The 27,252-nt window shown below is 42.1% G+C and overlaps 1 protein-coding gene across 1 annotated transcript; it reads left to right on the top strand.

The window, feature by feature from the left end:
• LOC307030767 (uncharacterized protein) lies at positions 1-26,923 on the top strand. Its single transcript, XM_079667410.1, has 4 exons — positions 1-93; positions 21,343-21,404; positions 21,746-21,881; positions 26,507-26,923. Exons 1-4 carry the CDS (start codon positions 49-51, stop codon positions 26,636-26,638), a joined length of 375 nt encoding a protein of 124 aa, XP_079523536.1. The 5' UTR covers positions 1-48; the 3' UTR covers positions 26,639-26,923.
• Positions 26,924-27,252: the final 329 nt, after the last annotated feature.

Genomic DNA, 27,252 nt, shown 5'->3' with positions numbered 1-27,252 from the left:
CTGAGCTGAAAGTTCCAGAGCTAGCTGAAGCTACCAAGCTAAGCTAACATGCTCCCCATCTGCACACTGCCGTGGCATTTTTCGTTTTGTAAGGTAAGCGGACATGAAACTATTCAGCAAAACTATAAATAATAATCTAAGTTATTGAGTTTTTAGCATAATACTTCAGAATCTTAAAATCCCTTAACGTTTGTATGCAATTGTGCTAAATTCAACACTGGAATCAAGCAAATATTAATATGTTTGTATGACATTAGTTATTTATATTTTGATATCACTTAATTATACGTTTAATACATTTAAGTCAAGCTAAGGTACATGTGATGGTAGCTAGTTAGTGCTCTTACCTGTGAGGCCTCCTCCAAACAGCATAATAACCAGACTGTATCATTAAAACTAAGTACCAGTTCTAGATCCTTGACTTTAGACAAACAATTCAAAAGACAACATGTATTTAAAGACCAATCTTTGTTGTTGTTGACCCTCAGAGAAAGAGAACATGTCGTGTCTTTCAGGCATGTCCTTTCCTAACAAACATTACAGGAAACATAAAACATATTATTGCAGAACAAGTGTGTTATTTATGAAAGCGGTGTGTTTGTGTGTTTAGGAGCTGCTTTAGATATAATTATTTTGTAATTGTAATGTTTTTTTTTATTTCAACAGTGAGCTACAAAGACAATCAGATTATGAATGAACAGTATGAAGTTCATCAACATTGAAATATATGTTATTATTACAAATAATATTTAACTGTTATAAAAATGTAGTGCAACTGTAGAAGCTTGCTCTGTTGTCTCACTGAAAGAATAACTTTTACCACGTTTTTTACAGACAATATTGAGAGATAAATAGTAGCAGTTCTCACTGTGTTAAATATCTTTGCCTTCAATACATTAAATTAGAAAGCTGACAAAATCATATTGCTTGTTAACATCTAAATGTAACTTTTTGCATGGAAAAAACCCTCAACTTAACTGATGTGTAGGTGATCTAGTACCTTAAACAAATATATATATATATAAAGTACCATGTGTACAAACGATATAACTGATTCTCTTCTGTTGAACATGTTGGATTGTGTATTGTCCGAGTCAGGGTCCTTTTTATTTTACTGTAACTTTGGAAGTTGTGTTACCAATGCTTACTGTTTATTTGATACCCATTTGGTAATGCAATTAATAAAAACAACAACGTTTGGGTTCTTCAGATGACTGTGACGTTAACGTGTAAGCTCAATAATGAACTCCAGCTCAACCAACCATATTGTAATATCTAAGTAATCATCTTGAAATATGACATTAATAATTGTAATATATACACACATCTTATTGTGAGGTTGATTTCACATACACTACTTCTTCGACATTAGCTTGTCTACATACTTGAGCATAGCCAATTTAAATTACCCTTAGTGATGCATACAGTTCTTACCTACATAATAAAATATCTCTCTAAGTAACCAGGATGACCTTGTTTTATCAACCTCAAACAGAAGCTGTTTGTTCAACAGTATTATCCCACTTTACACTTCTCTATTTTGTTTTAACCTTTATATATACAATCTATGATTTTAACTTGGAGGCTACGATTAGCATCGTTAGCACCGATGTAGTTACCACTCGCTTAGCCTTAACATTCATTACGTCGATTAAAATCATTAACACATAAATAAAGCACTCGAATTTCACTTACCGCAAAACCGCATTCATGCACCGTCTGTTTTAACCGCAGAGCGAGTCACAATAGCCCGATATATAAGCATGAAGAACAAACAACCACGGCCGGCTTCAAGTTGTGTTTCCTGGATGAATGGACCAGGCAGAGTCCCTGTAGCTAGCTTCACGGAGCAGCTAGCAGAGAGAAAATAAGCTAGCACTAGCAGTCCCTTGACATAGCGGTCACTCAATGTGACTGTTAGCCTCTCCGCTCACACAGGGTTCAAATAGGGACGGAAAGAGCAGGTTGGTTGAACACAGGCGTTTATTAACTCCAAACAAAAATATACGCGGGTCTCAAACGTTGCCCGGGTGGGAACCTTCACAGGTCCTTTGGCAACCTTCCAGGATCCCGCCTACTGCGAAACAGCCCAGAACCAGGATACGACATGCTTTTATTCCGGCACTGATTACGTGATTCGGATCAGCTGTCTGGCCTCCGGCCGAGCCACTCCCTTTACTCCAGCAGCCAGCGCCCAAACCACACCCCGCTGCCACAGTGACCACGCCCTAATTTATGCAAAAACTTTAAGACCTAATATAAATAAAAGGGTCGAAAAAAATTCACTCACAGATTCATAATCATGAAGGTGGAATCTAACTATATCGATAATAAAATGTATGGAGCAAGGGGTAGAAACATGTTTTTTTCTGCTGTAAAATTGGGCATTTTAACATGGGGGTCTATGGAAATTGCTCCTTTCTGAAGCCATCGCCTATCGGCCAAAATATGAACTGCAGTATGTAGCGCTTCCGTATTGGCGTCCCGGCTCTTCCCCAGAGTTTGCCGCTTGGTCCCGCCTCGGCTCCGCCTCGGCTCCGCCTCTTTGCCCTTATTTGGAGCAGGCGGGAGTTGAACTGTGACGTCACTGTCGAGCCGTTAGTGGCCGACTCCGCCTACTAAGGGCTTCTCGGCAACTCTGCAGAATCCTATGGGTGACGTCACGGACCCTACGTCCATTTATATATACGGTCTATGGTTTGAACGTATTTGCCGCTGACGTGGCCATAACAAGACCTGAATTTAAATGTGCAACCTCTTTTTGAGACAGATTTTTGCATGAAATTATAATTCTTCTGAATTATATTCCTATTGACAGCTAGTTTCTATGTGAACATTATGAGATGGACAGCCAGAGAGAATACATGAAAAACAGTTAAACATAGATCTCTTAATTTTGCTCTAAATGCACCAAATTGATGCTTTTAACTTCAATGTATAAAAAAAATCCCCCTCCCACCGCAACCGCACCCCCAACTCTGACTGACTTCCTGCTTCCCTGTGTGGTGCCATGATCTGGTGTGTGTGAGGAGTCGGGCGGCTACATTTTTTACAACTTGGAGTCTATCAAGGGAGGGGGAGCGGATGCCGTAGAGAAGTGAGTTACATTAGTCAAGGTGGGAAGAAATGAAGGTAGGATATGTCTATCAGCTGCAGGGCCAACACACTCTCACTCTATAAACGTCCAGGAGCGACGCTTGGTCAGGGTCCCGTGGCGTGCAGTTGTGACCAGTGGTGTAGTGGGGATTTTTTTACTGGGTGGACGGGGTGGTGGGTGGACAGGAGACACTATGGACGCGCTCGTGAACTGTCAACCGGGGGGGGGGCTTGGGGGACCATCAAGTTGCAAGTTGCATAAATGCTTGAGCTACGTTTTTATTATAATTACTGTGAAATCTGCCTATTAAGTTTTCGTCATTATTACAACAAACACACACTTGCAACTGATAACACTGGCAATGATTTTAGATGTATTAGACTACTAAAAAAAGAAATCATGCTTCAAATAAGTGGTGGTACGGCGTACCCCCGCGTCCAACGCCCACTACACCACTGGTTGTGATGCTCCTAGGCTCCTTCAGCTTCATAAAGGGACGCAAATAGCTTTCAACTGATTGCAATGTATTCCCATATGCGGCGGGATCTGACGCTCATGGAAGCACGGCATTCGTTTGTGTCGGCTGCTCTTAAAGGCAATGTGAGCGTCCATTCCCATTGGATAACGGAGAATTGTACACCCGGAAGTAAGTATTCCCCTTACTGTCGATTGATTTTACAGTGATATTACTCATCGACTAAAAAACACCAGATTATCCTTATTAATTACACAACATTGATTGGTTTAAATTGTGTGCAATGCTTTTGTATTTTTCCCCTTCGATTCGGAGAAACAAATATTTTTTCGGAGTAAAGGATGGCAGAATCTATCCTTTAGGACTACACCATGTGCTCTGTTTGACAAACCCCGTGATTAGTTCTCAAGCTCTGTGATTGGTTGACCTCCAACTGCATTCCATATGAAAAAAAACGTTTCGTAAAAGATAAAATCATACTTTATTCAGCAGTGCTTGCTTTACTCTTTAAAAGTCATCACATGAATGCATTGTAATAAATGGTTCGGCTGCATTAAATATATTACACATCTGTCATAGTTCTTTATTTTTATTTATCTACAGAGATCGGGCTCAGAATAGACCGGAAACTATTCTTTTACCGTTCAGTTTGAATTTCACAATAAGGTTAGTAGTAATATTTAGTGTTGATATTATTGGTTTTTATTAACTACTCGACCACTGGGTCATGTTAAGACCATCTTTTCTGTGTTGCTGTGGGTTTTTTCCATCGCTTTTGTGTTACAAATATCAAAACAATAACTAAATATATCCATCGTAAACTAAACCAGAAACAGCAATATATTTATTTTGTTAACACTATAAACTTGACAGCTTTTTAACCCAAACCACCTACTGGTTAAAGCACGTTATTACACGTTTAGAGTAATGCAATGCAGGTAGATTGTGTTGCTTTTTAATGACTGTTTAAAATGCCTTTTTCTTAATGTCTTTTATTATTATTAACTACTTGTTGCCAGGGACGCTGCTATCGATATTATTTCTGTTATGTTGTGTAACTGTTTAATGGTGTTATCTTTATTGCTACCCCCTTCCCCGTCAATGTGTTTGTCCACAGCGCAAACGTATTAGTTTAACAAAATCCGCATCTAAAATTGTGGCATAGATAGCCGACGTTATTTTCCCCTGTGCAATTCTCCATTTACTCAACAATAACACATAATTATCCTTGTGTTTATTTATTTGTTTGATTAATAAACACAAGTTTGAGTCCGTCAGGACCGAGGGTCGGAGCAGCTCATTTGCTTTAGAGAATATTACACCCGGAAGTAAGTATTCTCTCCGCTTCGCTTGACAAACCTCGTGATAGCCCTCAAGCTCTGTGATTGGAGAGTGTGCTCCGAGGGTTACGCCGAGCGTCGAACAGCACTTCAAATGGGATGGAACCACGGCAGACTGTCCAAAACTGGATTTGAACGGGTCCACCGCGTCCCCCCCTCCCCCACCCCGTCCCCAGAACTACACATGCTGGCTATTGTGTTTCGCAACATGTTCTCTATCTATGGCACGTCTCGACTGGGAGTTGTAGTTTTAAAAGACGTTTTCTTATTTCCCATAATAAGAAGTTGCCAGTATTAAACTGTGTACATCCCTGGAGGTTTAGGGGATAGGACACACTCAAATGTAAAACATATCATTAATAAATGGGTGAAAATTGCTTGTGCCCATAATGGGCAGCATTAATATATACCCATATGCCAGCTAAGGTCAGAAGAGCTTTATTTAACAGCTGGTCTTATGTCTGTGACCCCACCTGTTGTTAATTGATAAGCCTGAAGAATGCACTTGTCAAGGTTCAGAGGCAAATTTTGCAAATAAGGCAGTAGCCATTGATCATCTTAAGATAAGATATACTTTAGTGATCCCAAGTTGGAAACATTTGCGTTACATCAGCATGTGTAACAGTTGTAAATATGCAGTGGTGTTTATTTGTAAATCATTTAGTATAATCACACAAATTCTGTGTTTTATATTTAATAATTCTGTGTTCTTTATTTATTGATTGTTCAATACCTGACAAGGCCGGAGATGAGATATCTCCATACATCTTATAAGAGTATAATACATATGTATAATATCAGTTAAAATAAGTGCTTCAACATAGTTAACATTGCTGGAGGTATGAACAAATATTGATAGATGTCTTTTAATGCACTATTGAGGAACCTGCGACCCCAAGTTTTTCATTCATTGCATAACTACACCGTTTGTGAATATGATATGTCAATAAACCTTAGAAAATCTTGAAATCTTGAAAGGGATGTGCAAAATAGTCATTATATACAGTCTTTAATTAACTATTAGTAGAGAATAACGAGTAATGAATATACTTTATAGGGATCCTATTAATATCTAATAATAAAAATAAGGAAATTCAATAACATGCTTTAACCACTAGGTGTCCCTTTATATCAGCTGTGCACCTTTATGGTGTAAATACAGCATATCTACCAATTGGATCAAATATAAAAGTCAGCCGAATTATTGTTGATACTGCGAGGAGACATATTGTGTGAAAAGAAATGTAAGATGTTGTTTAATTGGTGATATATTTTTGATCCACGTCACGTTTTCAGTGTTGGCGGCAGTTCCTCATGTTTGTCTAGAAGTCTTCTCATCAGGGCTCTATAAATAGAGAACTACAGCGGATATGTAATATTTTTTTTTTTTTAAATGTTTGTGGTCTGTTTCCGATATTTGTTAATGACGATTTGATGTGAGATGTGAGACTGGAATTGTACAGGGGAAAATAACGTATCTATGCCACAATTTTAGATGCAGATTTTGTTAAACTAATACGTTTGCGCTGTGGACCAACACTATACATTGACGGGGAAGGGGGTAGCAATAAAGATAACACCATTAAACAGTAACACAACATAACATAAATAATATCAATAGCAGCGTCCCTAGCAACCACCTTGGTAACAATGAAAACGTTCTATGGACGCAATTTCCTGAAGTAATCTTCGTAATAACTAGCAAACTAAAGATCATGTACATCCACTGCATCCATAATCTGAATTATAATTTTAATGGCCAAACCAACTTTAAAATAGGCATTTTCCACCGAGAATAAAACGAAGTACGGCCATGTTTTTTTTTTCTGCAGGGAGAAATTTGAAGATCGCCAGCCATTGCAATGAATGGAATTCAGTTGGATGTCAACCAATCACAGAGCTTGAGAATTAATCACGGGGTTTGTCAAACAGAGCACATGGTTTAGTCCTAAACGATAGCTGAGGATTCTGGGTAGTGTAGTGTCTTCTGCCATCCTTTACTCTGAAAAAATATTTGTTTCTCCGAATCGAAGGGGAAAAATACAAAAGCTTTGTACACAATTTAAACCAATCAATGTTATGTAATTAACAAGGATAATCTGTTGTTTTTTAGTCAATGAGTAGTTCAGATATCATTGTAAAATCAATCGACAGTAAGGGGAATACTTACTTCCGGGTGTACAATTCTCCGTTATCAGAATCAGAATACCTTTATTAGTCCCACAGAGGGGAAATTTGCAGCGTTACAGCAGGAAAGAGCCACAGACAGCTTAGTGTTGCATATCTGAAATGCGTTAAAAAAGTACTAAGTTATAATATAATAGACAAACAACACAACAATATGCTAAAAAAGTACTAAGTTATAATATAATAAACAATATGCTAAAAAAAGAGAAAACTAAAAAAGTTACATAATTTAAAAAAAATACAGATCAAAAACAAATCAAACCCTGTAGCAGTTCTTAGGATTTAGCAGCCCGGTATATATTACAGTTATTAAAGATGGCATAGGTATATAAAGTATATATTGCACATAAAGCACATATTGCACATAGTTTGACGGTATTTAACAGCAGCAAGTTACACAATCTACAAGATAGATACCTTGTAACAGTAACAAGGGTTTAGGAGCCAGGTACACAGTTATTAATGGCATATATATATTGATTGATTTAATGGCCAGGTATAAATTACACAGTTATTAATGGCATATATATATTGCACATATAGAACATATTGCACAAAGTTGGTTTGTATTTAGCAGCAAGGGGTGTTATAGTCTGTGTTGTGGTGTGTGTAGGAGGGTCTACTAGGGGCAGTGCTGGTTGTTAAGTCTGACCGCTGCAGGAAGGAAGGACCTGCGGTATCTCTCCGTGTGACAGGTGGGGTGCAGCAGCCTGTCACTGAAGGAGCTGCACATTGAGGACAGGGTGTCCTGGAGGGGGTGGGACATATTGTCCAGCAGGGAGGACAGCTTGGCTGCCATTCTCCTGTCTCCCACCACCTCCATAGTGTCCAGAGGACTCCCCAGGACAGAGCTGGCCTTCTTTACCAGTCTGTTCAGTCTCTTCCTGTCAGCAGCTGAGATCCTGCTGCCCCATTAGGCCACACCATAGAAAATGGCTGATGCCACAACAGAGTCAAAGAAGGTCTGAAGGAGTGCCCCCTGCACCCCGAAAGACCTCAGTCTCCTCAGCAGAAAGAGTCTGCTCTGTCCCTTCTTGAACAGAGCAGCAGAATTATTAGTCCAGTCCATTTTATTGTTCAGATGAACACCCAGGTATTTGTAAGATTTCACAATCTCAATGTCTGCTCCCTGGATGTTCACTGGTGTCAGGGGGGAGTGTTGGCGCCGTCTGAAATCCACCACCAGCTCCTTGGTCTTCGCTGCGTTCAGCTGAAGGTGGTTCCTCTGGCACCAGAGGGTGAAGTCCTGCGTCAGCTCCCTGTACTCCCTGTCGTCCTCGTTGGTGATGAGGCCAACGATGGCGGAGTCGTCAGAGAACTTCTGCAGGTGACAGGTTGCGGTGTTGTGGGTGAAGTCTGCAGTGTAGAGGGTGAAGTGAAACGGTGCCAGCACCGTCCCCTGGGGGGCCCCCGTACTGCTGATGATGGTGTCTGATTGACACTCCCTGGTCCTCACGTACTGTGGGCGGTTGGTGAGGTAGTCCAGGATCCAGGAGGTGAGGTGGTGATCCACCCCCGAGAGCTGCAGCTTGTCCCCCAGGAGCGGGGGCTGGATGGTGTTGAAGGCTCTGGATAAATCAAAGAACATGATCCTCACAGTGCCCCCAGCATTCTCCAGGTGGGAGAGGGACCTCTGCAGCAGGTAGATGACGGCGTCATCCACCCTGATGGCAGGCTGGTAGGCGAACTGCAGCGGGTCCATTGATGGTCTCACAAGGGGCCGGAGGTGTCCAAGGACAGCCTAGCTGTTGAATTCCTCGGGGTGAGGGGTCTTTGGCACAGGTACCACACAGGACGTCTTCCACAGTTGTGGTACCCTCCCTTGCTTCAGGCTCAGGTTGAACAGAAGCTCCACAATCCCACACAGCTGATCCGCACAGGATTTGAGGAGCCTCGAGCTGATGCCATCTGGACCCGCCGCTTTCCTCGCCTTACACTTCTGCAGCTCCCTCCTCACCTGGTAGGTTGAGAAGGACAAGGTGTCGTCAGCGGGTGGAGAAGAACCAGGGGTTGATGTGAGAAGTGTCTGTGAGCTGATGGCCGGGGGCTGAGTAGAGGTGGAGAGGTAACAGGGCCATTTCCAGGCAGTGGGGACAATGGGGGGTGCAGCAGGGGGGAGGGGGGAGGCGCATGACTGATCAAATCTGTTGAAGAAGATATTCAGGTCGTTTGCCTACTGGCGGTCCCCCCGGACCTGGGAGTCTGGCTCTTTGTAGCCAGAGATGGTTTTCAGGCCTCTCCAGACTCCACTGACGTTCCTCTGCAGCAGCTGTTCCTCCATCCTCTTCCTGTTGCTGTTTTTCCCCTCTCTGATTTTCCACCTCAGCTCCCTCTGTACAGTTTTCAGTTCCTCTCTGTTGCCAGATCTGAAGGCCCTCTTTTTGTCCTTCAGGAGAGCCTTTATGTCAGGGGTAATCCAGGGTTTGTTGTTGGGAAAACACCGTACAGTCCTGGTGGGTACGACGTTTTCCTCACAGAAGTTAATGTAGTCCGTGGGAATGGGAATGGACGCTCACATTGCCTTTTAAGGGCAGCCAACACAAATGAATGCCGTGCTTCCATGAGCGTCAAATCCCGCCACAGAGGGGAATATATTACAATCAGTTGAAAGCTATTTGCGTCCCTTTATGAAGCTGAAGGAGCCTAGGAGCGTCACAACTGTGCGCCACGGGACCCTGACCAAGCGTTGCTCCTGGACGTTTATGGAGTGAGAGTGTGTTGGCAGGGCAGATAAGAGAGGGTTGGATCTTTGCATCAAATGTTCAAAACGTTTTTTTTCCAAATTAAAAATAAATGTCTAGAATTATAAATAGTGAAAAATGTATGACAAAAATGGCATAAAAACACATATTATTCTAATACGGGTCCTTTTTGACCCACTTATGGAAGAGTGTAGGGTCCAGTCACTTCTGCATCTAAGGGTTAAGGCTTACGAAACATGCAGGGCCACACAAGAGGCCAGCGATAAAGGACACAACCCCACTGGAGGACAAAGGTTATGGGTGGATCCCCAGTAGAACAGTTTTTAACTTCCAAGAACTTCATTGGTTGTCGAAGAAAACAAGCTTGTTTATGTAACATTGGCTCACAACATCAAATGCGACTAAAATGTGGCATCTTCCTGAAAAAGTTCACATAAGGCTGAAAAATAGCAGTACATATCCATGTTTAAAAGTCAATAATGCCATAGTAGTCAGTATGATAACTGTCCACCGGATGGTTCTTCAGAGTGTTTGAGCTCTTGAAGTCAGACTTGTTACAGTTTTCAAAAAGGCTACTGCCTTGAGGAATGTTATGAATCATTAAAAATGATGCAGACACATGAGCATTACTGGTGAAAGAAATATGGAATGTGTAATCTTTGTGTTGGATGAGCTCAATTGCATTACAGATGGACCTCCTCTTTAAACAAGGGCCAAAATTAATTAAAGTTGGCAGGATTGCTGACTCACTCATTGCTTAGCAGTTTTCTAGTTCTGTATACTACCCAAGAAAATCTTCTTTTAGACTTTTAAATATCACTTTCATCCAAAATCGTAACTCTCTGGTGTTGTTTAAGTTAGGTTGCTCTCTCACATGAGTGATGTCATGTTAATGTTTGACCTTGATAATGCAATGGATGGTTGCTCATATAAAGAATATTTGAAGTAAGGTCTAAGGAATATCCTTACCAGCTGAAAACGCAAACCTTGATAAGCTATTCAAAGGTGAGTGTTATGTTTTAATATATCCAGGTGTAGGCCTGGGGGCAGTTAATGTGTTTGGTCGGGTCACATCTAATCTCACATTCTACTGGGCACGTCAGCCTAATATTCTTGGTGCTCACTAATGAGTGATTGCTCAAGGAATTTGCATGGTTGTGGTGATTGTGAAACTGTGTAATTGAAACATCAGTCTTCTTAAATGGCAACTTTTTTTTTTTTTTTTTTTTTCTTCAGATGGTCCTAAACCAAGACTTACCTAGACTTCTCCATAGAAAACTTTATAAAGAGAAACGTTTTCTCAACTACTACCTTGACTTTCAGAGACACATTAGAGATAATTGAGTTAGTGTGTCAACTTCAACATTTACACTATGTCTGATCTCTACTAGAGGTGTTTTCCTCTTTAAACTTTTCTAGGGTTAGGGTTAAGGTTAGGCTAAATGTTTTTGAACAGTATACTTTTCAGTTTTACAAGAGACATCACTAATAAGATGAAGGCTAACTGGATGGTTTGGCAAACGTGGGACTTGTTAACCTCTTAACCTTGGATAAAGAGCATGCACAACTTATTTTTTGACCTTTTCTACAGAACCACCCAAGACTTTCTCCCATGCAATGAAAGAAACAGCCCAATTTGGAAGAAGTACTGCTGCTACAGTCAAACAACTCTTCCTGGATAAGAATCTTATCGACGCAAATCTCCCGATACAAAGTGTTACGACTGAATAAACGGGTTTGAACTCAAACGCACGACTCACACAGGTTTTTAACAAAAAAGGTTTTATTCAAACCAAAGCTCAACGACAGTGGTAAATAAAAACTAAATCACTCTTAACCAGTTTAGCCCTGAGCCTGTTTTTCAGGTCTCAGGCTCGAAAATGACATTCCCAGAACAAATGACCATATCTTCCCTTCTAAAAGGGTTAAATTAATAATCTTTTTTCTCAAAGTAATGATAACCCTGTGAGTTGGATGTATAAAAGTCAGAATCAATATAGATGTTTTTTATTTTAAAGAAAATTCAGATTGAACATAGTAAAAAACTGTAAATTATAGTGTCCGTTCAACAAATTATTTTTGACTTATAGTGAAAATTACCCTTGGATGATGGTAAAGTAAACTAAAAGCTTTAGGAATCCAAAGTACAACATATAATAAGTACCCTGAATCAAGATTGATGCAAAACAAGTGACATTTGACCTTTTTTGAGAGGTTTAGCAAAACAACTCCACCTCTGAGATTTGGGTGGAAATGGGGGTTTTAACGTTTCTCTGGAACCCATTGGTCGATTTTGGTGATTGACATCTCTTTTTGACCGTTAGAGCCAATAGAATCGAAGGGCAATCTCCCCACTCACACACATGGTAAAACAAAAAGGTGGGGGCTCCGCGCACGCAGTTTTGCACCAGAGTGAAGCTGTCTCTAGGTCTAACATCTGAAAACCGAAAAGCAGGTTTATTGCTCATGGATTATCAGAAATAATTTCAAGGGGACACAGACACATTGGATTAACTTCAGCAGCGTTTTTATCGTTTTAATGCAGTTGAAGACCACTTTTGACCAGACTACGACACAGGTGAGCCATCTTAGCGTTTTTAGCTACCTAGCGCCATGTGTTTTGATGTCTGTTCTTGTTATTATCTCCGAGAGTTTGTATAATTGAGTCAGAATGAAGGGTACCCCTTGATTCTGTGTCACCTCATGATGGGTTGGATGTGCACCAAAGATAAATAATAAGGTTTTGTGAGTGAATTTCGGTGTAGTCATCTGTTAGCATTGTTTGCTTGTTGCTAATTCAGAGGCTCAGCATTAGCATTGTGGGTTTTTAAAAAAATAAATAAAAAAATGATCAGTTAGATGAGTTTCTTCCCGTTACATGGATATAACACATTCATAGTTTATTAAATGAACATGCCCTCATACACTGTGTCCTGCAAGATGTTGCAGGAGGGCCCCGGTACCGTGGTCTCTCGGGCAGGTTAACGAGGAAAAACAGTATCAAAAGAAAGTCACTCTTAATGAGGAAAAAACACTAACAAAACAAAATCACTTCAATGAGGAAAAACACTAGGAGCTTGAATACAGATGTAGCGATTCATTTCAGACAGTTTGAAACGCGAGGGCCGTGATTGGTACGTGATCTGCCCTCGCTCAAGGGAAAACCTCCAGCTTGACTTGAGACCCCCCCCGTGATAGATAAATATAATTATAATGAAGCCAGCTGCAATGGATCAATGATCCACCAGGGGGTGCAGTGGAGCTCATGTGAAATAAAGTGAGATACAGTATGCTGGATGTACAGCGGAACTTTGTTAAGATCCATATGTCACGGATATCATACTACTGTGCTAAATAAGAGACATGTAATCATTTACAAAACATCACCATGTTGTTATTTAACAAAATAATTTTGTTATTCTAAAAAAACGAACGGGAGGAAATGCAGCCCGGCTCTCGATTTTTAATCCTAATTTAATCATCATCTTCACCACGATCATTTATGTTTATGTGCGCCGAATTGACATGAAATCACTGACACATATGAATATACTGTATTCAACTTCATTAAAACGTTATTAACGTGCCTAAACTCAGTAATTCACCAAAAATATGTTTAATGGAGTTTCGTCGGTCGATCAGGATCCCAAAGTGTAGCGGAGGGATCCTCATCTGGATGAAGGGTGTTATTTTCCCCATAAAGAACAAGTCGCTGCAAATTATCCCGCTTATTACATGGCCACATTCTCAACAAAGTAACGACATGACTCCCAATATTAATTGAAATGCTTTTATGGATTTAGAAAATGTTTTTATTGATTTAAATTCACATGCATCCGCTAAGAAAAATAGTCCGTTGTTACAGTTTTTTAAACAGTCTGAATGAAACGGCAGCTCTCAGCTGTGTATTTACACAACTAATGGCCCATCAACCACAGCTCTCTCCCCCCCTCCCCCCCTGATCTTTCTTCTCCAGCAGCTAAATTAACAGTATGTTACTCTGAGTGACCATAGACTGTATGTGACAAGCTTACAGTTAGTGACGTAACAACACCATAAAAGCTGGTGGGTTGAAAGCAATACGGGAGGTACAAATAACTACAATAATTGTGACTTATTTATTGTGGCTTTTATGTTTTTTGGTATAACATTTTATGTAATTCAGGCTTATAGTTCACCCTTCTCTAAAAGCCTTCAACAATGACAATATTCATTGTAATTTAATAAATCCTTCCAACACACATTGTAAAAAATAGCCTACTGTAAGTTAGGAAATCATTTCAATATGTACATCTTCTGATGTAACAACAATAACATTATAAATAGTAACATAGCTGAACATGGTATTGCACATTTAGCTTTGAGTGTTACTGACCTGAGATGTTTTTATTACATGAATTAAGGTGACTGAAGCTTTTTAACATACAGGGATGCAAACTCATCAGGTATGAAAAAGGTGACAAGGATCCGAGCCCCCGGCTCCCCCACCCCACGGAATGACAGAGGATTTTAGCAGTCAGAACAACTAAAGCAGCAGTGTTAATAATAACAGAAATGCCAAAGAGTCACATCTAATAGAAATATATAAAAGCATTTATTTTAAATTGTGGAGCAGTCAGTTTATAATTTTGGCAGCACTGTTGAGCATTTTGAAAATGTATTTTCATGCCTCTGTGCAAGGCTTAAGTCTTTTTATCTTTATAGCCACATGGTGTAAAGTAACTAAGTTCATAAACTCAACAAGTACTATACTTGGGCACAATTTTGAGATACTTGTACTTTATTTAAGTATTTCAATGTTTTGCTACTTTGTTCTTCTACTCCACTACAGTTCAGAGGTACATGGTGTACTTTGACTCCACTACATGTATTTAATACCTTTAGTTACTTCACAGATCTGGATTAATTAAGTGAAATATAATCAAGTGTTAAATCAGACTTTAGTTCCACCGGGAGTAAATCCACAAGCTACCCTGCAGTATACAAAGTCATTCAAACTAGCTGCACCTTTAGCAGCTTTGAGAACACTTTCATGATCAATCATTATAAAACATATCATATCTATTATTCTGAAATGGACCAATCTGCACAATGACTACTTTTACTGTCGCTACTTTCACTATATTTTGATGATAATACTTTTCTACTTTTACTTGAGGAACATTTTGAATGCAGGACTTTTACTGTAACAGAGTATTCCTACACTCTGGGACTATTACTTTTAGTCAAGTACAAGATCTGAGTACTTCTACTTTTACTCTAGTACAAGATCTGTGTGCTTCTACTTTTACTCAAGTACAAGACCTGAGTGCTTCTACTTTTACTCAAGTAGCCTACAAGATTTGAGTACTTCTACTTTTACTGTAGGACAAGATCTGTATGCTTCTACTTTTACTCAAGTACAAGATTTGAGTACTTCTACTTTTACTCTAGTACAAGATCTGTGTGCTTCTACTTTTACTCAAGTACAAGATCTGAGTACTTCTACTTTTACTCAAGTACAAGATCTGAGTACTTCTACTTTTACTCAAGTACAATATATATACTTATACCACCTCTGTTTATAGCCTATGAAAAAAACTATTAGAAATAGAAGGCTAAAGCTAACGTTAGCAGATAGTGACAATGTATGCTAGCTAGCTAGCTCAACGATTCCTTAAATAATATTGCAACAGAAAAGCTTTTCAGTTCACATCACGCTCTGCCGCTCCGACAGGGAGCTCTGCTCTGAACACCTGTTAGAAATTAAAATCAATGTTGATATGGCGTAATTTGAATTAAATACACTATTTGATTTAAATCAGTTTTATTCTGAAAAACCGGAAGTTCTCACTATTAGCTTAACACTTTTATTCTGAAAATTCGTCACTTCCGGTTAGCATTTAGCATCTGGCGGAATCATACGATTTCAAACCTTGAACCAAGGTGAAATGACATGTGATGTTGTACACTGAGCACAGCTGGATTAGCACTCATTTATTGACGCTGAATAATGTGTAGCAGGGAATGTTTAAATAACCACAGATGCCAGAATGATGCAATTTAGCTACAGAAAAAGGCAGGAATTGCATTGGACCCGCCCCCCGACAACGCCGGCCAATAGGAGAAGACCTCAGATGACAACAGGAAGAGCAAGCCAAGAATTGATCTCTTCGACCCCCTGACCTGAACTGACCGGTCGGATGTGGAGAGCGCCTCCACTCGCACATTTCATTTTGTACACCACCGCATATTTTGTGTAATTAAATGCTGTTAACTTTTATAAGCTTCCCTTGACTCTTTTCAGTCTCTCTTGCCTTCAGGGTTCTAGAATTGCTTTCACACCTGAACAGCCCGTTCTAACAGCTGTTCACCAGCGGTCCAGTCTGTGCCACAGTGACTCCGGAAACACAGTTAATATTAACGAACGCACCCGTAGGTAATGTAGCTGCTGAAGCTAGACCATCATCTCGGAGCAGCAGAGCCTTATTATACATCCATGAGCAGAGCCGACAGGCAGGAAGACTCGAGCACACAGCTCGTACTTCATTATAATATATAAAAAAAGAACACCATGCATGTCATGATGGCACATAACAGCTCACGGCCGCAGATTACTACGGGTCCCAGCCCCCCCATACCCCAAAAATATTTGTATTGCAGATCTACATGAATCACACAAACAACTTATTTTGGATTCAAAGCGGCGAATTTCGCCGAAAGGTGACAAGTTTGCATCACTGAACATAGAAAGAGCACAACTGAAACATAACATCTGAAACGATGTAACAACATAATACACTTGTGGGGATGCTTGGGATGTGAGGAGTGAGGGACACGGCTTAGAACGGGCGTGTCGCCTGGCAGGACAGGAGAGTGTGTGCACCAGTCTGCCTTGATCTATGAATTCATGTCCGTGACACTCACTGCTACCAACAGCTGTTTTATAGAAGGAAATTCCTTCACTTCATGAAAGTGTTTTAACCACACACACCTCTACTACACACACATGACGGGTGTTATTTTCCCCATAAGGAACAAGTCGCTGCAAATTATCCCGCGTATTACACGGCCAAATTCTCAACAAAGTAACGACATGACTCCCAATATTAATTGAAATGCTTTTATGGATTTAGAAAATGTTTTTATTGATTTAAAAAATAGTTGTATGTATCGATTTAAAAAATAGTTGTATGTATTGATTTAAATTGACATGCATCCGCTAAGAAAAATAGTCCATTGTTACAGTTTTTTAAACAGTCTGAATGAAACGGCAGCTCTCAGCTGTTTATTTACACAACTAATGGCCCATCAACCACAGCTCTCTCCCCCCCTCCCCCCTTGATCTTTCTTCTCCAGCAGCTAAATTAACGGTAGGTTACTCTGAGTGACAAGCTTACAATTAGACACAACACTGTCATTGCAAGTGACCCTCAGTTAGTTGACTTTTATGTTCAACTGCTAAATTCGTTACTGATAAAAAAAGGGCTTCTACTGTACCTAATTACCTTAACACTAGAACCGCCAGAGGTTTTTGTATAGGCCTACCTAAACCTGTCAAATCCCGCTATTAGAATGCAATTTTTAACAACATAGGGTGCTACATAACACACTTTCAGGAAAAGTCAGGGACTGGGAGACTTTAATATTTTATTGAAAAAAAGTTACATTGCACACACACAACACACATCACACAAATTGACCCGATTGGCGGTTCTAGTATTAAATAAACTCACTAATTAAGGAAACCAGTTCAATACGCATTATTCTTATTCTTATCATTCTTTATGAGCGCAGAAATAGTCTTAAAATCAGATCTGTTTTTTAAATGAAATCTGACGGCAGGCTGTTAGCTCTGATCACTTATGACAAATGCGCCGCACCTAATCGCTAGCCATTCAGCCACAGACACTGTTCGAAATGCGGGGGAGCTAGGAGGAGCTTGGCTCCCCCGAAGAGGGAGGGAGCTCCCCTGAAGGCTGACTTTGAGATAAATAGGGGGAGCCCAAAACAATCGTGCATATTTGTGTCACACAGATTAGAAATGTTGAGTTTCTGTAAATAACAGTTCTTGAAATAAATAATAGTTATTGTTCATTACAGTTTCTGAATATTTGTTTTATATTTGTGAATATGTCTGGGTGTTGCCATCTGTATGTGGCGGTGCTGCATTCTTACTTACGTTGCTATGATTATGGCGGTGATGCCGGCGCGGTATTTGAAATGTTCATATTGATATTTTTTTAACTCTGGCTGTGTAATAAAAAAATATGGCAAAACGAAAACAGCCAAGCGTCACAGCTTTTGGATTCACAAGCAAAGAAGCGAAGGAGTCTAAAAATGACAACGTGAACGGAAAACAACTTTTAGTTGGCCGGCTGTAAGCGGCGTTAGGGTCGAGTTTGACAGCTCCACACCGAGGGAGAGGCCTGCCGATGTGGAGCCTGAAGAGGCTTCAACAACGGCCACGTCCGCCGGCATAGTGACACCGTCTGTATTAGTAGAAGAGTGTTTTTATAGCAATTGATCGCATCCGCGCTGCTGCGCCAGTCAACAGAGCGTGAGTGTGACATATTTAGTAGCAGGATGTGCTCTGAAAAATAGGGCTCCCCGAAAGCAAATGGGTAATTCGAAAACTGACAGAGCTCCCTCTATACAAATCAAACTGTAGAAGGTGTGAAAGCACCTATTGTTTTAAATAATGGTCGGAATGTGACCTGTGAGCCTTCTGAATTACCGTGGGACAGCACATTCTAAACTAAAATGTTCAATCAATAAAGTAACATCTTATCTTATCTTAATAATATCTTCATATTAATAATAATAATAAATCATACAGTATGTGTCCGAAAGGGAGCAAGAGGAAGCAAACACAAAAACATACTGCATATTAAAGCAAACGATTGTAAAGGTTAAAGTATGAGCATAAAAAATAAAGAAGTGTAATGTAAACATTTACATTATTATTATGATTATTTAATATATAAAGACTATATATTATTGAATTACAAGATTAGATATACTTTAGTTGATCTAAAATATTGATGTGTTCAAATGCTCTTCAAAACACAACTGAAAGTCCATGAAACTTGTCTTTCTGTATTTGTGAATGAAGCGCCATCTCCTGGTTAAAACCTGAAATTGAAAATCTTGCAACGCCCTCTTGGAAAATAGTGGGAGGGCTTAACATTCCTCTATACTGGTCTTTGGCTGGTGGTAGGCAGGAAGCTGTAAGCTGGAGTCCGAAATTCAGTGCTCCATCTGTATATGAATACTTAGACAAGACGTGGCTCAAAGCTCTGCTTGGGATTCTTTCTGGCATGATACGCTGGTAGACTGTCACAAGAACCGAAACAAACTGGCACAGGACAAAGGGAGACGAGGACAATAAATACACCAGGTAATGGGGAACAGGTGGAAACAATCAGGGGCGTGGTCGACAATCACAGGAGTGGGAGACACACAAGGAAGGGAGGTCAGAGTATCTGAAACGAGAGGAAAGGTTACTATTCAAAATTAAAGGGGAAAATCACTAGACAAAGACAAACACACTTAACTAAACTAACATAATTTGCGAGAGATGACAGTACTCCCCCCTCTAGGGCCGACTCCTGATGCCCCAGGAACTTGAGGGTGCTGGCGAGAAAAAAGTAATTAATGAGAGTTGGTTCCTCGACAAATCTTGATGGGATCCAGGAGCGTTCCTCTGGTCCATAACCCTCCCAATCAACCAGGAACTGTCTCCCTTTGCCTCTGTTCCGGACCGCCAACAGGCGCTTGACCGTATAGACCAGGCCGCCGTCGAGCATTCGGGGGGTTGAAGGGGGTTTGGCTGCGGGAACCATGGGGCTTTCCTTTACCGGCTTCAGTTGTCCCACATGGAAAGTGGGATGAACCCTCAGAGCCCTGGGGAGACGAAGGCGGACAGAGACAGGGTTTATTACTTTGGCCACTGGGAATGGGCCTACGAACCTAGGTGCCCATTTTCGTGACACCACATGAAGTGGAAGATCCCTGGTAGAGAGCCAGACCCTCTGGGTGGGCCTGTACTCCGGAGCTGGCTGACGCTTCCGATCTGCCGCCACCCGCAGGGCTCTTCTAAGGAGTGGGGAACGCATGAAGTTCCCAGATCCAGTGACAACGCCAAACCAGGGCGTGGGCGGACGGGACTGTGACTTCCTTCTCGAGATCCGGGAAGGTAGGGGGTTGATACACATAGGCAGCCTGGAAGGGAGTGAACCAAGTAGGGGCCGTGGGGAGCGTGTTGTGGGCGATCTCTACCCATGTGAGATGCCTGCTTCAGGAGGAAGGGTTCTGGGAGATGAGGCAGCGGAGCCCAGTCTCTAACTCCTGATTAAGACGTTCAGTCTAGCCATTGGACTCCGGATGGTAGCCGGATGACAGGCTCACTGATGCCCCGATGAGGTTGCAGAACTCTCTCCAGAAGCGTGAGATGAACTGCGGACCTCGGTCTGAGACAATATCTTTGGGAAAACCATGGATACGGAACACATGAGTCATCATAATCTCACCCGTCTCTTTGGCAGACGGCAGCTTGGGTAAGGCAATATAATGAACCATCTTAGAAAAACGGTCCACCACCGAGAGTACGGTGGTGTTAATTTCTGACATCGGGAGACCAGTGAAGAAATCCACAGAAATCTCAGACCAGGCCTGTGGACGTACGGTAACAGGCACAAACAGACGGTTTGGCGAACAACCACTAGGTGCCGGGCTCTCACTGTTAGCTTGCTTCACCACAGATTCTATTTGCCAAGTGACCGCCCCTGCCACACGATTCAGTGGGAGAATGGATTCAGGCTTCTTGGCAACCGGCTCGGGGTGAAACAAACCAGACAGGGCATCCAGCTTGGCGTTTTGGGACCCCGGCCTGTAAGACAGAGTGAAGTTAAAACGGTTAAAAAACAGATACCATCTTGATTGGCGAGAATTTAGTCTCTTAGCCTTCCTAATGTACTCGAGATTCTTGTGGTCGGTCCATACTATAAAAGGTAGCTGAGCCCCCTCCAACCAATGTCTCCATTCCCTCAAGAGCAATATTTACCGCCAACAACTCACGGTTCCCCACGTCGTAGTTCCGCTCTGCAGAGGAGAGTTTATTGGAGAGAAAGGCGCAGGGATGAAGTTTGTTGTCTTCCTTGGACCGCTGCGACAGGACAGCCCCCACCCCTTCATTTGAGGCATCAACCTCTACCACGAACTGACGTGTTGGGTCGGGGACGATGAGGATGGGGGCTGAGATGAACCTCTCCTTGAGACAGCGGAAAGCCTCCTCGGCCTGAGGAGACCACACAAAAGGCACCTGAGTGGACGTGAGAACATGAAGGGGAGAAGCAATGGCGATTAAACTTCTGATGAAGCGCCTGTAAAAGTTTGCAAAGCCCGGAAGACGTTGCATCCCCTTGCGGTTGTCTGGCGTGGCCACTTAGCCATCGCACTGATTTTGGCCGGGTCCATCTGGATGAGACCAGGAGCTATGATAAACCCTAGGAAGGATACAGTCTTAGCATGAAACTCACATTTCTCTGCCTTCCCATACAGTTTGTTCTCCAGGAGTTTTTGGGGGACCTGACATACATGGTGAACATGAGAGTCTTTGTCAGGTGAGTATATTAAAATGTCATCAATATATACAATCACAAAACGGTTTCAAAACTCCCTTAAAACATCGTTAATGAGTGCTTGAAAAACTCCTGGAGCATTGGTGAGACCAAATGGCATGACGAGATACTCATAGTGCCCTGTGGGTGTGTTAAAACCGGTCTTCCACTCATCCCCCTCACAGGCATTACGCAAGTCTAACTTGGTAAAAATGTTAGAGTCTTGAAGTTGTTCAAAAACAGTAGCCAAGAGGGGGAGCGGACACCTGTTCTTAACCGTAATGTCATTTAAAGGAGAATAATCAATGCATGGCCTAAGGGATCCGTCCTTTTTTCCCACAAAGAAAAAACCCGCCCCAGCCGGGGAGGAAGACGGGCGGATCAGACCTGCACGAAGAGAGGTGTCAATGTACTCCTTCATACCCTCCTTCTCAGGACCCGAGATGGAGTATAACCTTCCCTTCGGAATTGGAGCCCCAGGTAACAGATTGATGGCACAATCATATGGCCTATGAGGTGGAAGGGAGGTTGCGCTCACTTTACAAAATACCTTGGCCAGGTCATCGTAACAGGGAGGAACATAAGTTAAATCTGGGGTTTGAGTCTTGCGTTCCAGGCTAAGTTGAGTATTAGTAACCCGATCGGTACTACATTCCCCAGAAACCCCTCCTACTGCCATGTTTCCCACACACTTAAAACAATCCTGTGAACACTCCGGCCCCCACCCCTTAATTTTACATGACCGCCAATCAACATAGGGGTTATGCTTGGTTAGCCAGGGAAAACCTAGGAGAGGATGTTGAGCAGAATTGAACAGGTGAAACGACAATAGTTCACAATGTTCATCAATCATGATAGTGACGGGTTCGGTCTTGTGTGTGACATGAAATATAAGTTTGCCATCCAGAGCACTGGCTTTCAAAGGGGACGACAAAAGTTCAGTTTTAAGTCTCAGTTCATGAGCTAATCCCCAATCCATCAGGCTTTCGTCAGCCCCAGAGTCAATTAACATTTTTTGAGAGTTACTTTTTCCATGGCAGATTACCTATGTTGGTCAACTTGCGGGGAGGAGAGTCTGCTGTAGAAAGACGGCTCACCAGTGCCCTCCCTTTCCCTGGTGAGCCCCGTCTTTTACCGGGCATCCAGAGAGAAGATGACCTTGTTGGCCGCAGTAAAAACATCTTCCCTCCAGCAGGCGGCGCCACCGCTCCTCTGTAGACAGCTTGGCACGTCCCAGCTGCATTGGCTCCTCGGCTTTGTTGGGGGACGCTGACCTCTGGGATGGAAGGAAAGAGGAACGTGGCATGGCAGTCTCCTGAGAGTGATAAGAGTAGGGGTGCCCTCTAGGGTGGAAATAGGGTAGTGCAGCCCTGTCCTTCTCCAGTTTCCTCTCAGCAAGTCTGTTATCAATCCTTATGGACATGGCAATGACAGTCTAGTTCCACAGGCAGCTCCAAGGGCGTCAGCTGATCCTTAATAGGGTCCAAAAGTCCATTAATAAAGGCATCGAACAAAGCAGAAGAATTCCAGCCACTATCGGCCGCAATGGTGCGAATTTCCACTGCATAGTCTGACACACTGCGTCTTCCTTGACTTAATTTGTAAAGTACCCGAGCTGCTTCTCTGCCTGGGGACGTGTGGTCAAAAATGTTCGTCAGGGAGTCTGTAAACTGTCCCATAGACTCGCATATCGGCGAGTCACGTGACCATTCAGCAGTAGCCCACTTCGCCGCTCGTCCGGTGAGATGGGAAATCATAAAAGCCACCTTGGATCTCTCCTTGGTAAAAGGCTGTCGGAAGTTGACAATTCACCAGAAAGGGACGGCAGTCATGGGATTCCCCGGAAAACTTCTCAGGCGGAGCCAGGCAGATTTATTCAAACCAAAGCTCAATGACAGTGGTAAACAAAAACTAAATCACTTTTAACGAGGAAAAACAGTATCAAAACAAAGTCACTCTTAATGAGGAAAAAACACTAACAAAACTAAATCACTTCAATGAGGAAAAACATGATACGCTGGTATACTGTCACAAGAAACAAAACGAACTGGCACAGGACAAAGGGAGACGAGGACAATAAATACACCAGGTAATGGGGAACAGGTGGAAACAATCAGGGGCTTGGTCGACAATCACAGGAGTGGGAGACACACAAGGGCTGCGTTTCACTTCGGTTAAATGGATTCCTTGCGTCCCTCACTTGGGTCGTTTCCCTGCGACTAGTCCCTCCCACCAGGGAAGCATGGAGAGACGCAAGGAAACCACGAGAAGCAGGGAAATGAGTTTTAAGAGCAATGGGACGTCCTTTCCTCCGGAGCGTCACGTGAAGCGACGTCCGTTTGTGATGACGCCGCACAGCTGATCGTCTGACAGCAGCTCTGTCCCCGTTGTTTTCACAAACACCCCCACCATACATTTACTGACACAAACATTTGTATCATCTGTTGTAGACCCAAATAAATAAAATCAAATAAGAACTAATTCTCAAAAAAGATAAACGCCATTCTTAAAATGTATAAACGAACATTAGTTGGATTAATATTGATTAGAGTGTACAATAGAAATAAAATAATTGAGAGAAAAAAAATAGATGTTATCTATCAAAACCCAGTTAGATTAACATTCATTGGATTGCACACTTTGTTTGTTTGAATATCACATTAACATTTTAATAGCACTTAATGACTGACTGAATGGAAATGACAATAAATGAAAATGTAAAACGGAAAAAGCGATCATGAAAATGTTTAAAAAAAATGAATTAAATGATTTTTGACCACTTTGTTGTTCAGATATATCACATATTTGTAACTAAATGATACACAAAACACGGTATAAACTGAGGGGTGACTCCCGTGAGGTTCATGTATTTTCTTCACTCCGCTGGGAAACTGCTCTCATGTCAAGAAGCATCAGATCAGTGCATGCACTGCATCGTCCAATCAGTGAGCGATACACAGTAAGGGGGCGGGGCGAGTGTCTTAGGATTTCATCCAAGGATGGTCTGGTGGTTCCTCGATTATAGCTCCTCCATTATCGCTCCTCGGTCCTCCGGCAAAAATAAGGCCATTGGGACGCTACTCAAGATGGCGCAGACAAATCAACTTCCGGTGAGACCGAGACCGAGGAAATGAAAAATAAGAGAACTGAAATGCAGCTAAGGAAGGGAGGTCAGAGTATCTGAAACGAGAGGAAAGGTTACTATTCAAAATTAAAGGGGAAAATCACTAGACAAAGACGAAAATATTTAACTAAACTAACAATTTGCGAGAGATGACACAAAGCCGTTTAAAACTAAGTCGCAACTCGGATTTGCGGATTATAGCAAATAGCCATAATGGCAGTCAATGGTATATACCTACATGTTAAATTATATTATAATTAGGGCTGTCAAAAAATGAACGCCACTAATTATTTTAGTCTCCTCCAAGAATGTTAATCGCCCCCCCCCCTCTCAATCAACTTCCTCTTGACTGCCTTTTTTTTGTTTATTTTACTATATTTATTTGTTTGCCTGTCCTTGTTTGTCTACCCTCCCTCATACTGTAAAGCGTCTTTGAGTTTTGAAAAGCGCTAAATAAATAAAATGTATTATTATTATTATGTGTATTTTTTTTTATAGTGTATTTTTTGTCCTCGGCCGCCCCGTAGTTTCAGAGCGCAAAGCCTTAATGTTGATATTGATGTTGTTAGTTAAATGGTGGGAGATTCCACGAGCAGAGAGATTAATATTATGGATTCAAGAAAATATATTTTAAACGGCAAGTTCAGCTTCAAAGCCCTACCAGATGGTTCTGTCGACCAGACCAAAGTAATTTGCAATTGCTGTCGATGTGAATTGAGTTACCATAGGAGTACATCTAGTTTAAAATATCATCTGCAAGCCAAGCACACATTTGATGCTGACAGCCTCGCTTCTGCCGCCCGCTTGCGGCAGACAACACTTGAAAGTTTGCCGGGGAGACGCCTGGACACGTCAACGCGCAGCAAGCTCTCTCCAGCGATCGCTAGATGGGTGGCTACAGATTGCAGCCCAATAAACATTGTGGAGGACTTGGGACTGCGTGATATAATTTGGGTCGCATCCAATGACTGCACGTATGAATTGCCTTTCAGAGCCACCAATGTGACGAAAATAGTCAACTTGTATGAAGTCCAAAAAGTGAAAGTAGAGGAGGATTTGAGGAAGAGTTCCACAGTTGCGCTCACCAAAGACTATTGGAATCCACTGAGTAATGACAGTTATCTCGGGGTCACAGCGCATTATTTTAACCCACAGTGGGAACTTCAGTCTCATGCCCTGACTGTTATGAAGACAGAGGAGCGGCATTTCACAGACAACTGCGCCGAGCAATTTATGCCAACACATCCTCACTCCCAGGTCGGCCTATGTTGACGTTATGTCAAGTCCCCCGTGTCGGCTTTTTCCAACGCAAGAGGGGGGGGGCCCTTAGCGTACATTTTCAACTTTCCGGGATGTCCATAGGCTTCTATATACATTAGCTCCCTCCTATTTTGTAGACGACTTGAGATCGTGAGCGAATGCTACCCGCAGATCCATTCTCACAGCGTTTATCAACCATTTTCTTACTCAATATCAAGCCACACTTATTGTTTTTACTTCTTTATTTTAATTGAATAATGTAGGACTTTTGTTGCCGTCAGTTATGGGGAGAGTAGGGGCTCAGAATACTGAAATCTGTATTGTTCCATAGTTTTTTCCTTCTAATTTTGTATTCTTCTCTAAACCACACACTGTTATTTACTCAACAATAACACATAATTATCCTTGTGTTTATTTATTTGTTTGATTAATAAACACAAGTTGGAGTCCGTCAGGACCGAGGGTCGGAGCAGCTCATAGTTGCTTTTAGAGAATTTTACACCCGGATGTAAGTATTCTCTCCGCTTTGCTTGACAAACCCCGTGATTGGATGTTTGAGTGTGTTGCCAGGCAACGCAATAATTTACAAACTCTTCAACTACAACCCTAATTATATTTAAAAACATTTTAGAAGGCCTCACAAAATACTTTAATGTAAATTAACATTTAAATGTGAAGGGATGTGTGTAATGTGGTGATTGACATTATTCACCCACGGCAGGAAGAGTCAGGGGGCCGGGCCCGAGGACCGCGGCAGGAAGAGTCAGGGGGCCGGGCCCGAGGACCGCGGCAGGAAGAGTCAGGGGGCCGGGCTCGAGGGCGAAGACCGCGGCTCTCAGGGGGCCGGGCTTGAGGGCGAAGACCAGACAGCTCCGGAGGCCGGGCAGGACCCAGTGTCGGCCGAACAGGGACCGGAGCCGGTGGGACAGGCTTCGGCAGGATCCCCCACGGAAGAGGACCAGGAGTTGGCAGGACCCCCGGCGAGACAGGTGATGGCGGGGCCTCCAACGGAACACAACAAGGGGTTGGCAGGACCTCCGGCAGAAAAGTTGTCGGCGGGATGTTCTGGATATTTTAAACTCGTCAATACTGTAAAGATGTACAATGAGAGTAATCAATAATAAACTGGTGAAAGCAGGCAGCGTTGTCTTCTGGTTATTTATTTGAAGCTTCAAAGGTACATGCCTCACAGAGTACTGAGTAGTCTGCAGGAGTGTGCGCAATAGTCACAAAATAGCAAAGCTTATATACAAGATAGGGCGGGCAGACAAAGTTTTGTGTAGAAAAGTTTATTAACAGCTTGTATATTGGGTACAGTACAGTACAGCTCAAAACATACAATTGTTAAGGGGATGCAGACCAGAGAAAGACTTTCGTCTTGTTTACATCAGGGTCCCCCATTTCCAATTCATCATATCAGCATGTAACATGTAGCATGGCGGAACGCCTCAGAATTCCACTTTCACA

This window comes from Notothenia rossii (genome assembly GCF_949606895.1).
Source record: "Notothenia rossii genome assembly, chromosome: 2".
NCBI lineage: Eukaryota > Metazoa > Chordata > Actinopteri > Perciformes > Nototheniidae > Notothenia > Notothenia rossii.
This window is presented reverse-complemented; position numbering and strand designations above follow the sequence as displayed.